At 42.5% G+C, this 12,527-nt stretch overlaps 1 protein-coding gene across 2 annotated transcripts in view; it reads right to left on the bottom strand.

Moving 5' to 3' along the window:
* Positions 1 to 12,527, bottom strand: part of FSTL4 (follistatin like 4) — a 1,562,686-nt gene that overhangs the window by 535,397 nt on the left and 1,014,762 nt on the right. For both annotated transcript variants that reach the window (XM_075344490.1, XM_075344491.1), the window contains exon 5: positions 6,203 to 6,393. In XM_075344490.1, coding sequence (XP_075200605.1) covers positions 6,203 to 6,393 — 191 coding nt within the window. The remainder of the gene's footprint in view (positions 1 to 6,202; positions 6,394 to 12,527) is intronic.

Genomic DNA, 12,527 nt, shown 5'->3' with positions numbered 1-12,527 from the left:
AATAGGAGAAAATTAACGCTACAATTCTTATGCAATTTCTTCTGGATGCGGTAAAATCCTTTAGGTAGTTGTACACTACTATTTGGCACACGGCAGGTCTCAGAAAGGAAGGCATACAATTTGGCTTTTGGAATGCAGGTTTTGTTTGATTAGGTTGTGGATGCCTTTGGCAGAGCCCCTCAGGTACCAAATCAAGAGAAAAAACCACAAATGACCCCATTTTGGAAACTGATCAATGACTTCTCCAACGGGTTCCTGATGAATTTAATAACATTGGTCCATGAAATTAAAACCACCAAAATGTTATATTGACTGCAGGTCTCTTATTTTCTCAAGGGCTTATAGGTAAAAATGGAACTTATAATTTGTTACCCAAAGATCTGGTTATCTCCCACATGTCATAAAACTACTGTATGGACACATGGTAAAGATTAGTAGGCAGAAGCAATATTTGAATTTTTCGGGAATAATTTGTAAGAGTCATTTTTGGAGCCCCTAGTTGCCTGAACAGTAGAAAAATAGCAAGAGTAACACTATTTTGAAAATGACACACTTCCACAAAATCATCTACAAATGAGTGACTATTTTGGTCCCATCAGTGTTTTTCAGAAAAAAGCATAAGAGCGGAAGTCGAAGAGTGAAAGTTACAAATATGAATCTGTTAAAGTAAGGAAGAGATTAATGTCTTCAGGCCTGCCAAAATCTCAGCGTGTGGTAGTTGTAAAGATAACTATTGAAACAAATACTTGTAGAGGGGTGTGACTAAGCTGGGTGGATGCAGGGAGTGTCTGTACTTATTATGCAGCTATGTATACCATTTTTTATTATGTAAGAAATGCCTACATTTTTGCATCGTACACCCATATTTGTAAAGGGTAAAAAAGTTCTGATTTTTATTAAATTAATTTGGAGAGATTTGGCAATCACATGTCTGTGTATTTCTTTAATTCTCACTGCTCTAACTGTTTGGGTGCTCGTCCTTGGGATATCGAGAAAACCTAAAAGAACTGAAAAAAGAGACATTTTTTGGAGCTGGAAAGATAAAAACTCAACAGTAGATAAGCCATTGTCTTACATGTACTCTCCTTCTCCGGGAAACCTTTCGCCAGTCAACTTTTGGAGGTTAGAATGAATATTTAAGATAGAATTTCCTGGGATGCTATGTATGCTTATGTGTGTTTAATTGTCCATAGGAATATATCTGTTTAGACAGTGTCTTGTCTTGTCTCATTGTAAGTGTTTTGTTATTGTCATTAAATCTCCTGAGCAATCACAACAGGTGATATCTTTCATGCAAATATATATTGTATGAAAAGGTATTGAATGTAGAAGGGGACTGACCTGACTGATAGAAACTGACAAAAAGCATTTTACCCGTGATCAAGTCTGAGGTCTTTTTCTTCCATAGAGGAAAGTGAATTTCAGACATCTGGACTTGGGCAATAGACTTTCTTCTACCCCCTCCTTCCTCCTTTGAGTTATGGTCTACTTCTAATTAACAGCTGGGGAATTAATGTAGATTTTAGGCAAAGAGAATAGATACAATGTATCTACATATCTAATATATAGAGCTGAATGTGTGTGTGTGTGTGTGTGTGTGTGTGTATGTGTGTGTATGTGTGTGTGTATGTCCGGGATTGGCATCTGCACCGTTGCAGCTACAGCCACAAAATTTTGCACACTCACACGTCTGGACCCTGAGAGCGTCATAGGCTATGTTTTGAGGGGAAATTTTAACCCCGCGTGTTACAGTTATTCGCCAAAAAACCTGCCTCCATTAAAGCGAATGGAGCTGGGAGCCACAGTGCAGCCAGAGCTTCAGAAGAATGCGCAGCCACGCCCTTATATGGAATGTTGGCGTGTCACAATGCAGCCAGGGAAAGAGACAGACACAGACAGGGAAAGAGGCAGACACAGACAGGGTAAGAAACAGACATAGACAGGGTAAGAGACAGACACAAAGAGACAGACACAAACAAAGAGACAGACTGACAGGGAAAGAGAGGGAACGAGAGAGACAGGTTAAGAGACAGACACAGACGGGTAAAGAGACAGACACAGACAAAGAGACAGAGACAGACACGGAGAAACAGACAGACAGGGAAAGAGAGAGAAAGAGACAGACAGGGTAAGAGACAGACAAAGACAGGTAAAGAGACAAAGAGACAGACAGGGAAAGAGACAGACAGGGAAAGAGAGGGAAAGAGACAGACAGGAAAAGTGCCAGAGATAGATAGACAGACACGGAAAGAGATAGACAGACAGGGAAAGAGATTGAGACAGACGGAGAAAGAGACAGAGACAGTCACAGACAGAAGGGAAAGAGATAGAGAGAGACAGAGAGATATATACAGAGGGGGAAACAGACAATATAATTACATTTCTATCTATTTGTTTTGTGGTTTTTGTGTGCAGAATACATTTTTGTTAATACTTTCTATTTTGTTAACAGCAGTTATTAACCAGGGCGAAGCCGGGTAGTATAGCTAGTATTATATAAGGCCAGATTATGGAACTAAATTTGTTTTTTAGGGTTTTAAAACTAGATGAATGAAACTAGAGATTATTTTTAATATTACAAAACTAGTTCTAGAAGAAAACTGGAGTTTTTTTTATGATACTTAAGAATTAGCTTCATAACAAACTTACAATTGTTTTATAATGACTGAAAAATTTGTTCAGATTTTAAAGCTAGAGATTATCTCTTGGTACCTCTGATCTTTTGTGTGTTTCAAAGTAAGGACAGGGAAAGGAATGTGGGTGGTGGTGCTCACCCTGAGTTATGTAACCATGTACTTAAGGGCCTATCTCATTACTGTGTGACATAGTGGTGGGTTAACCAACTTCATCTGTTAGAAAAGGAGAAAGAAATTTGACAGGCATGAAGAAAAAGTGGGCAAATGTTAGTGTAAGGAAGGGGTTAATGTCTCCAGGCCTCCCAAAATTTCATAGGATGTGGTAGTTCTCACAAGAGCAAGTTGAAACTAAGACTTTTTGAGGAGTGTGGGTAAAATTGGTGGATGCAGAGAGTATTCTACTATTTGCTATTACATTAGGTTAGGTCAGCCTTCCCACTCTTAGGACATTGCTTTCCATATGCAGACAGTTTAATGCACCCATCTGAACTTGGCCCTGGAAAAGTGATGTAATTAAAACAAAATCTGGTAAAATTTGTTGTCCATAATCCAAATGCTACTCTCTTTAATCTAAGCCCACACAGTATGACTAAAGCACATTTAGTATCCACCTTTTGGCAGTTCTGTAGTGAAAACTATCTACTTAGAGTGTGTTGATGTAGCCTGACACAAATTATTCAAATCTCAGTTTCCTTTCAACTAGGATGACAATATTTATTTTTATTATAACAAGTATTAAGACTAAATATATAGATTCTCAATGGAAGCTACTAATAGTGCTACTCCACAGTGCTGCAGGTCACTCCTTCACTCTTGTGTGTGCTCCTGACTAGCCTACCTCACTGACTGATCATTCAGTTCTCTACTGAAAGTCTGCTGACTGGTGAATGTGACTGTCCACTCTACCATACAGTGATCAGCTCAGTTGCATCCACCACTGATATTTGTCATACCATCAAGCTAATATAACGCCACCCATACACATTAGACTAATGTTGGCCACATTTGTTGGTATCCATGGTTTTGCCCAACAGGCTAATGTATGTAGGGGTTCTACCCAATTGATTTTCAGAGAAGATGTCAATCATGCATGTCTGATTTTGGACTGTCAAGCACTTTCTTCTAGAAGATGTCTATTGATGGCTTTCTCATAGTTAACACAGGAGCACCTTACCAAGACCATGCTCCTCTGCATGAAACAGTTGGCAGAAATGACAGACAACCAAATGATAGGCTGAAGGAATATTTGGCTGACAGTCATCACATCAGTATGATGGCCTTAAGCGTAAAATTTACTATATTCTTTTGATGACTATCTGGCCCTGTAATCAACTCTGAGAGGCTGATTTTATCTTCTACCATCTACATCAGTATACCTGACTGAGTGTTTTATATCATTACTCTGCTAACTGGTCTCCAGCAGAACTCAACTGTACTGCACTCTGTTCTCTGCTTCTACTTTAGGACTTATAATTATTAAGCAGTGCTGGAGTAGGGTGATGCCGCAGGCTCTACAATGGGGCCTGTGCTGGCTGCGATGGGGGCTGTGCTGTGTGCGGGCGCCGTGCTAGCTGTGTTGAGCAGAGTTATGAGGCGGGTGTCACAGATGCTCTGTCTGCTGTACAGGTTTCAAAAAAATGGCGCCCGTAGTTGGCGCATGCGCAGATTGAGTTCTCAGCTCAACGACAAGCCAAGATCTCATCTGCGCACAAGCTTCCTCCAGCTGCCATTTTCTTTAAGTCCACTGATGGGAGATCAATGGGCCGGAGGCTATGCGTGTGCAGATGAGATCTTGAGCTATTATTTGAAGCCCGCACTACCATTAGAGTATTTCACCCAACACCCTGCTCCACACAGCCCCCACTGCAGCCAGCACAGCCTCCACCGCAGCCAGCACAGCACCCATGCTCCATCTCCCGGTAAGCTACATGGGTGTTATAAGATGCACCCCTCATTTTCCTCCCAAATTTTTGGGAGAAAAAGTGCGTCTTATAATCTGAAAACTATGGCACTTATAATAGCTGCCAGGGACCAAGCTACATTATTGACTAGTCATACCAGAGGGCAGCATCGTACTGGTTACCGGAGGAAACTCCAGTAATGCCAGGCCTGGATTTAGGTACCTGCATTGCACTCCGGAGCTCTCACCTGAGCTCCAGAGTGCAGCCTATACTGTACCGTGAGCGCCGAGTGATTGATTCCCCGGCGCTTGCGGTTCAGTTCATGTCAGCTGCAGACAGGCCGGGGTGATCTCCGGTGCTCTCACCTGAACTCAGGAGATCAGCCCAGCCTGTCTGCAGCTGTCATGAACTGAACCGCAATCGCCGGGGAATCAATCACTCGGCACTCACGGTACAGTCCAGGCTGCACGCCGGAGCTCAGGTGAGAGCTCCGGAGTGCAATGCAGGTACCTGAATCCAGGCCTGGCATTACTGGAGTTTCCTCCGGTAGCCAGACTGATGCTGCCAGAGGGTATAGGCAGACACTTAACAGTCACTGTCAGCAGGAGAGAAGAAGCCACCGGGGACCTGTGTGTATGACTAGTCAATAGCATAGTTCAGTCCACAGGAGCTAAAACAGTGTTTTTCTCTGAAACGCTATGGCGTTTCAGAGTTAGAGATACATGGCTGCAACTAAAGAGCCAGTGGCTGATATATGCTGCCCAAACTGTGGGCAGCATGAATCAGCTGACAGGTTCCAGTTAAAAGTCCACCACCCATTCACTCCTTGTATTCGCCAGGGATATAAAAACCATCTGTCAGCCGCGCTCTCAAACATCACAATACTTTTTGCACCCTTTTTGTATTATAGGAGAAAGAACTGGAAACCCCATGTTCATGTTTCTTCTCTTTAAAACAGTGGTCCTCTCCTCACAATAAAATGAATACGTTTTTGTAAATTACCGTAAACAAGGTCACTATTAAATTAATTTTGAAATGTATTTTGTTGTGCTAGAATTTAGAGCACAGTGTTTAAGTGAATTCTTTTTAAGACATTGAAACTGTTCTAGGCCAAAAATACATGTTTTGCATGCTTATACATTAATTTAATAGAAACAGCAGGTATAAAATCAAAATAGGCCTGTTCTCCTATGATTACAACATTTTCAGAAATCTCTAGCTTGAATCGCTGAGTTGGGAATTGAAGAACAAAAACAAGATAAAACAGAAAGCTCCTTTAGCTGTTGGCTGAATATTAAAATGATTTGTTGGGATACTGGTCATATTGCCTAGTATAATTTTAATGCAAAATATGTTTGCTAAATATGTATATTCAGGGAGCACAGAGGCTTTGAGACATATTAATCAATATAGTTGGGAAAAATAGATGCACTTTGTATTGCAGAGGAGTTTAACATGTTCTTAGATACAATATTTCCACTCCCAAAGCATTTCAAAAGTGTTGTTGTCAATTTCAAGCGTAAAGCTTCTTTTTTTCTCCCTTGTTAAAAAGGCAATTGGAACCTGTTTTTCTCATATGAAATCTACTGTGTTAAATTCAATTTACACGTTGAAATAAAAAGTGATTCATTTCATAATTCCATTTTCAACCAATTTTATACCCACCTGAGCCAATTCTGAACTGTCTAGATGACCATCAATGTTTATATCCAAATAGTTAAACATATCTTCTACTAATGCTCGTTTTTGAGAAATGTTATCCCCCGGAGGACTACTTTCTTGCTTCTTCCGATTAGCTTGAAGATCAAGAAGAATGTTCTTGAGGCGGTTGTAGTCAGCCATGGTGCAAGTATCCCCTAAGAGAGAAGAAGACAAATTAAGCACTGAAATTAAGTATTTACATGCACAACATTACCAATATCAGAATAAAGGGGTTGGAGTAAATGGAATATATTGAGGAATCGGTACAAAGTATCAAAAATAAGCTTTATTCATCTTTTAAATCAGTTGTCATTTCAGCACAGATACTTTAGTGCTCTCTGCTGGTCTTTGTTGAACGTGACAATTTTTTGCTAATAACCGGACTAACATTTTAGTAGACTGAGACATTATTACAGCAGTACAGTAAGTAAAGACTGGGGGAAAGTGCTGTACAAAAGTGCTAGTGCTGTGCTGTAACCAAGGATTTATCATGCAAGCATAGCTTTATTTTATGCCATTTCCTTTCATGTAGTCAATTTTCTCCTACTTTTGGAAAACCCATTTGGCCTGGATCTGGGTAAATTAGTGTAGGAGATAATGTGATCACAGTTAGCAGGCACTAGATTTTTGAATATTTGGGATAGAAAGGCATCTTTTACTAGTCAAAAGCGAGTGTACTTGCCACTACTCGATACTTGATCAAGCATTGGGGTGCACAAGGTGCTTGTTACCTCCTAGAGTATCGTGGGTGCTCGAGTCTCTGTCTCTCTTCCCCAGATCTTGTGTTAGGGTCTTTTGTGAAAAAGAGTTGCACGTTGGCTCATTGGTTAGCACTGCAGCCTTGCAGTGCTGGGGTCCTGGGTTCAAATCCCACCAAGGACACTATCTGCAAGGAGTTTGTATGTTCTCCCTATGTTTGCATGGGTTTCCTCCTGGTACTCCGGTTTCCTGCCACACTCCAAAGACATACAGATAGGGAATTTAGATTGTGAACCCCTAAGGGGACAGTATTCCTGATGTATGTAGAGTGTTGCAAAATATGTTAGCGCGTTATAAAGATTTATTTATTTTTATTTAAAATCCTTCAGTTTTCCATTCACTTCATTATACTTGGTACTCAAGTTGAGGCCGTCCAAACATCTGATCAATTGATCCAAATACGAAGTATTTTAGTGCTCACTCATCACTATCTTCCACCTGTTGGTTGCCCTTTCCCTTTCTTTACACATTTTACAGACTCTTCACACAAACGAAAAATCCATTTAGTATAAAATAGTAAAAAACTGGCAGAAAAAAGGGAGACATATAACACTATTTTTCTCATAGTGTTAGAATAATGGTGTCAAAGAAGAAGGAAGTTGGTCATGGTAATGGCTCCCTATATGATGTTTCAGGCTCCCTATATGAGTCTGCTTGTTTTGTACAATTTTGTATGTTCCTGAATAAAGAAAAAAAAAAAAGAATATTAAATAGTAGACATTTGAAAGGAGAAGGAGGACATTGCAGCATTATCTCTTCCATGGTGTCTATTGAGGATTATGCTGTGAAAATGGAGCGATCGTGGTTCAGGACCATGTTAAAGTTTATCTACATAATTTTAAAACATGTCATGAGAGATTAAGCAACAAGCACAGGAAGAAATTAGATTGGATGGAGAAAACAGCTCAGATTTGTACCAAATGAGATTAGTAGATACTTAAGACAGTTATAGAGAGAGAATTAACATTTATAAAAATTATATAGCGAGAATAAAAATTCATAAAAATAGTGGAAAATTGAGATCCCCTAACATATCTGACATTTGAGATATCTGACTGTACCATACATCAGTCTAAGGCGGGCTTTGCACGCTGCGACATCGGTAACAATGTGTTACCGATGCTGCAGCGATAGTCCCGCCCCCGTCGCACGTGCAATATCTAGTGAAAGCTGCCGTAGCGATTATTATCGCTACGGCAGTTTCACACGCACATACATGCCGTGCGACGTCCCTCTGGCCGGCGACCTGCCTCCTTCCTTAGGGGGGCGGGTCGTGTGGCGTCACAGCGACGTCACACGGCAGGCGGCCAATTGAAGTGGAGGGGCGGAGATGAGCAGGATGTAAACATCCCGCCCACCTCCGTCCTTCTCATTGCAGCCGGCGTCAGGTAAGGTGAAGTTCCTCGCTCATGCGGCTTCATACACAGCGATGTGTGCTGCCGCAGGAGCGAGGAACAACATCGCACCTGTCGCTGCACCGGCATTATGGAAATGTCGGAGGCTGCAGCGATGATACGATAACGACGCTTTTGCGCTCGTTCATCGTATCAAAAAAGGATTTGCACGTTGCGATATCGACTGCGACGCCGGATGTGCATCACTTTCGATTTGACCGCACCGACATCGCACGTGCAATGTCGCAATGTGCAAAGCCGCCCTAAGGGGAAACTGACTTAATGACAGATCCTGTTGCATATAAGGCTATAAATATTCAATTTTTCTGATGGAACTGTGCTTATATTTTTAAGCATATTTATTTACCAAAAAATGGTTTTCCAGTAGTAGACAAAGCCTTAAAGGCTGGAGTCACATTTGCGTGTGACTCGTGCGAGTATTGGATTGCACTGCCCGGAGCGGCCGCGGCTCTCCTGACAGGAGCGGGTCAGCATCATAGAAATACATACAGCGGAGCCACAGTTGGCAGAAGAGAAGCCAAGCCGGTCCGGGCAGTGTGATGCGATACTTGCACGAGTCACACACAAGTGTGACTCCAGCCTAAGGCCCCCTTCACACGTCCGTCAAAAACACGCACGTGTGTTACGGGCCATTTTTCGGGTCCATATCCCGTTTTTGTGTCCATTTTTATGGTCCGTGTGGCATCTGTGTGAATTGCGTATGCTAGCCGTGTTTGTGTATAGAACGTCCGTGTGTGCGTGTGGAATTAACGTGTATGTGTACGTGGAATGTCCGTGTGGAATGTCCGTGTGTGTGATGCACAATGTCGTTTATAAATGTCGGCTGACAGCCGACAGAGTTGCGCGATGAGAATGAACTCGGGTGAACTTCACCCGACTTCATCCTCATACCGCGGCTCTGTCTGTGTCGAGTACTGATTAGCGGTCACCTGTGAAGGATTCACCGGTGACCGCTAATCCCCCGAGTGACTGAAGTTTCCCCCCTCTCTCATACTCACCGATCCCCGATCCCCGGCGCTGCGCTGCACGGCATTCACACTGCTGCGGCAGCTTTTACTATTTTGAAAAAGCCGGCCGCTCATTAAACAATCTCGTATTAAACCTTATTACCCCGATTTGCCAAAGCACCAGGGCAAATCGGCAAGAGCCGGGTACTGTCCCAGAACTGTCGCATCTAATGTATGCGGCAATTCTGGGCGGCTGCTGACTGATATTGTTAGGGTGGGGGGCTCCCCATAACGTGGAGCTCCCCATCCTGAGAATACCAGCCTTCAGCCGTATGGCTTTATCTGGCTGGTATTGAAATTGGGGGGGACCGCACGCCATTTTTTTTAATTATTTATTTATTTATTTTACTGCACAGTATAGACACGCCCACCGGCTGCTGTGATTGGGTGCAGTGACACAGCTGTCACTCAGCGTGGGGGCGTGTCTCACTGCAACCAATCATAGGCGCCGGTGGGCGGGGAAAGCAGGGAATACAAGATTGTTTAATGAGCGGCCGGCTTTTTCAAAATAGTAAAAGCCGCCGCAGCAGTGTGAATGCCGTGCAGCGCCGCGCCGGTGATCGGGAAACGGTAAGTGTGAGAGAGGGGGGGAAACTGACCGACAGACTGTGAGAGAGGGACAGACAGACAGAGAGACCGACAGAGAGACAGAGAGACCGACCGACGGACTCAGGGAGATTGACCGACATACACAGAAATAGAAAGAATGGCCGACATCACTAGAAATAAAATCACCAAATGGACACAGACTATAGGTAGATGCATACGTGTTTACTAACGTGTGTGCACATACCCATAGACTTTCATTGTGTCCACGTGTGCGTGCTCCGTGCAGATAACGGACATGCATCCGTGCAAAACGCAAACACATACGGATCACGCACACGCACACACGGACATAATGAAATAACGCACGTGTGACCACAATCATGGATTAACATTGGTGCATGTTTGTCCGTGTCTCCGGTATATACGGAAACGGAACAAACACGCACGTGTTTCACGGACGTGTGAAGGGGGCCTAAAGAAGTTTTTTGGGACTTTTTTTTTTTTTATGGTGCTAAGCACTTTTCGGCAGGTATTTGCTAACTATCTGCCTATTATTCCATGTGATAATATCCTTGCAGCAATTATCCTACTTCCTATGATGTCATATAAACAGAGTAGATCCTTATCTTCTGCTCTGCTCTGTCGATGGGACGTCACTGTCAATGTCATATTGATTGAGGAGATGTGGAAAAGCAGATTCACTTGTCTGCTAATGTCTAAATGGTTAAAAATGTCAGAAAACGCTTGAGATGGTGTGGTAGATAATGCAGTTTTATTTCTCAACGCATTTCGAAGTTTACGTCTTCATCAGGAGAGCCACAAGACTCTGTATCTCTTCTTTTTAAAGTTGGATCTACCAACCTGCAGAGTATAACAGCTACTGGACTCTTTTTTCAAATCACTACTAGGTGAGCATTTTCCAGAAATTTAATTGCCTTTTGTCTAGATACCACCTTATATTTCTTTGTCCCTCCAGTTTTTATTTAACGTCATGCTGATTGGTAGCCAGCTCAGCTTAATACAAAGCAAAGGATCCGGCTGTCAATCAAGATTTTATCAACTGTGACCATAATCAGAGCAGAGCGGAGAAGAAGGAGCTGCTATGTCAATGTGATGTCGCAGGAAGTAGGAGAATCACCGCCAGTAACAGTTTATGACCGCGGTGAGCAGAGAGAGATTGTCACACAACAGAGCAGGAAGGTAGCTAGCAACTACCTGCCAATAAGTGCTTAGATCTATAGAAAACAAAATAAGTCCCAGATAATCACTTTAAGTTCAAAAATGTAAGATAATGTTAACATTAAAAACCAAACATTTATATATTAGCATTAATTACATGGGTTAAGTTAGACTATAGTCATTTCACTTTAATGCTTTATTTCCTGGAATTGTACCTGTTATTTAAAAAGTCATATTCTACTGAGGATTTAATACCAAATATTCTGTAATAACTGATGGATTTGTTAAAGAATAGTGCTAAATCAACAATTAGTATGCATTACCACTAGTGATGAGCGAGTACTAAAAAGCTCGGGTGCTCGAAGCTCGGGCCGAGCCTCCCAAGATACTCGTGTACTCGGCCCGAGCAACGAGCCCAATGTTATCCTATGGGAGACCCGAGTATTTTTGTGAAATGACCTCCCGGCAGCATGGAGAAACCCTAAAAATGGCACAAAAGTCTCAGAAGAGTGCTCAAATGACATGGCAACAGCATGGGGAAGACCCCTTGAAGCATTTATCACTCAAAAGTCACAGCTGTGAACAATTTTGTCCGCGTTTTACGCCATTTTTACGGACTCACCAGAAAACCTTCCAAAATGACCCCAAAATGATTTTTCATGGCGGAAATGTTAAGGGCACATACCCAATAGTGAGATAGATCTGGTGTATGTTACTTTTTGAGATTAATACATGAAAGATTTTACGTGAAAACATTGTGTGGCACTCCGATGTCCCTGAGAAGAGACGTACATGAAGGCCTCTTGAGTCTAATGTGCCCATTTTGAGGAAGTGAGTCTTTGTAGTATTTTCCTTTGCCAGGGCAGTCCAAAATTGTGAGGTTCACCAATGCCCCTGCATACAGACGTGCATGAGGGCCTCAAAACATTAAGTGTCCATTGTCAGGAAGTGGGTGTATTATAGTATAGCCCTTAGGCAGGGCAGCCAAAAATTGGGAGGCTCCACATTGTCCCTGGATAGAGACGTGCATGATGGCCTTTAAACCTGAAGTGCCCATTGTAAGGAAGTGGGTCTATTTCAGTATAGCCCTTTGCCAGGGCAGCCAAAAATTGGGAGGCTCCACGTTGTCCCTGGGTAGAGACGTGCATGAGGGCCTCAAAACATTAAGTGTCCATTTTAAGGAAGTGGGTGTATTTCAGTATAGCCCTTTGCCAGGGCAGCCAAAAATTGGGAGGCTCCACATTGTCCCTGGGTAGAGACGTGCATGATGGCCTCAAAACATTAAGTGTCCATTTTAAGGAAGTGGGTGTATTTCAGTATAGCCCTTAGGCAGGGCAGCCAAAAATTGGGAGGCTCCACATTGTCCCTGGGTAGAGACGT

Source organism: Anomaloglossus baeobatrachus, chromosome 4, assembly GCF_048569485.1.
Source record: "Anomaloglossus baeobatrachus isolate aAnoBae1 chromosome 4, aAnoBae1.hap1, whole genome shotgun sequence".
Taxonomy (NCBI): Eukaryota; Metazoa; Chordata; class Amphibia; order Anura; family Aromobatidae; genus Anomaloglossus; species Anomaloglossus baeobatrachus.
Note: the sequence above shows the minus strand (reverse complement) of the source record. Positions and strands in the feature narration are given on the sequence as shown.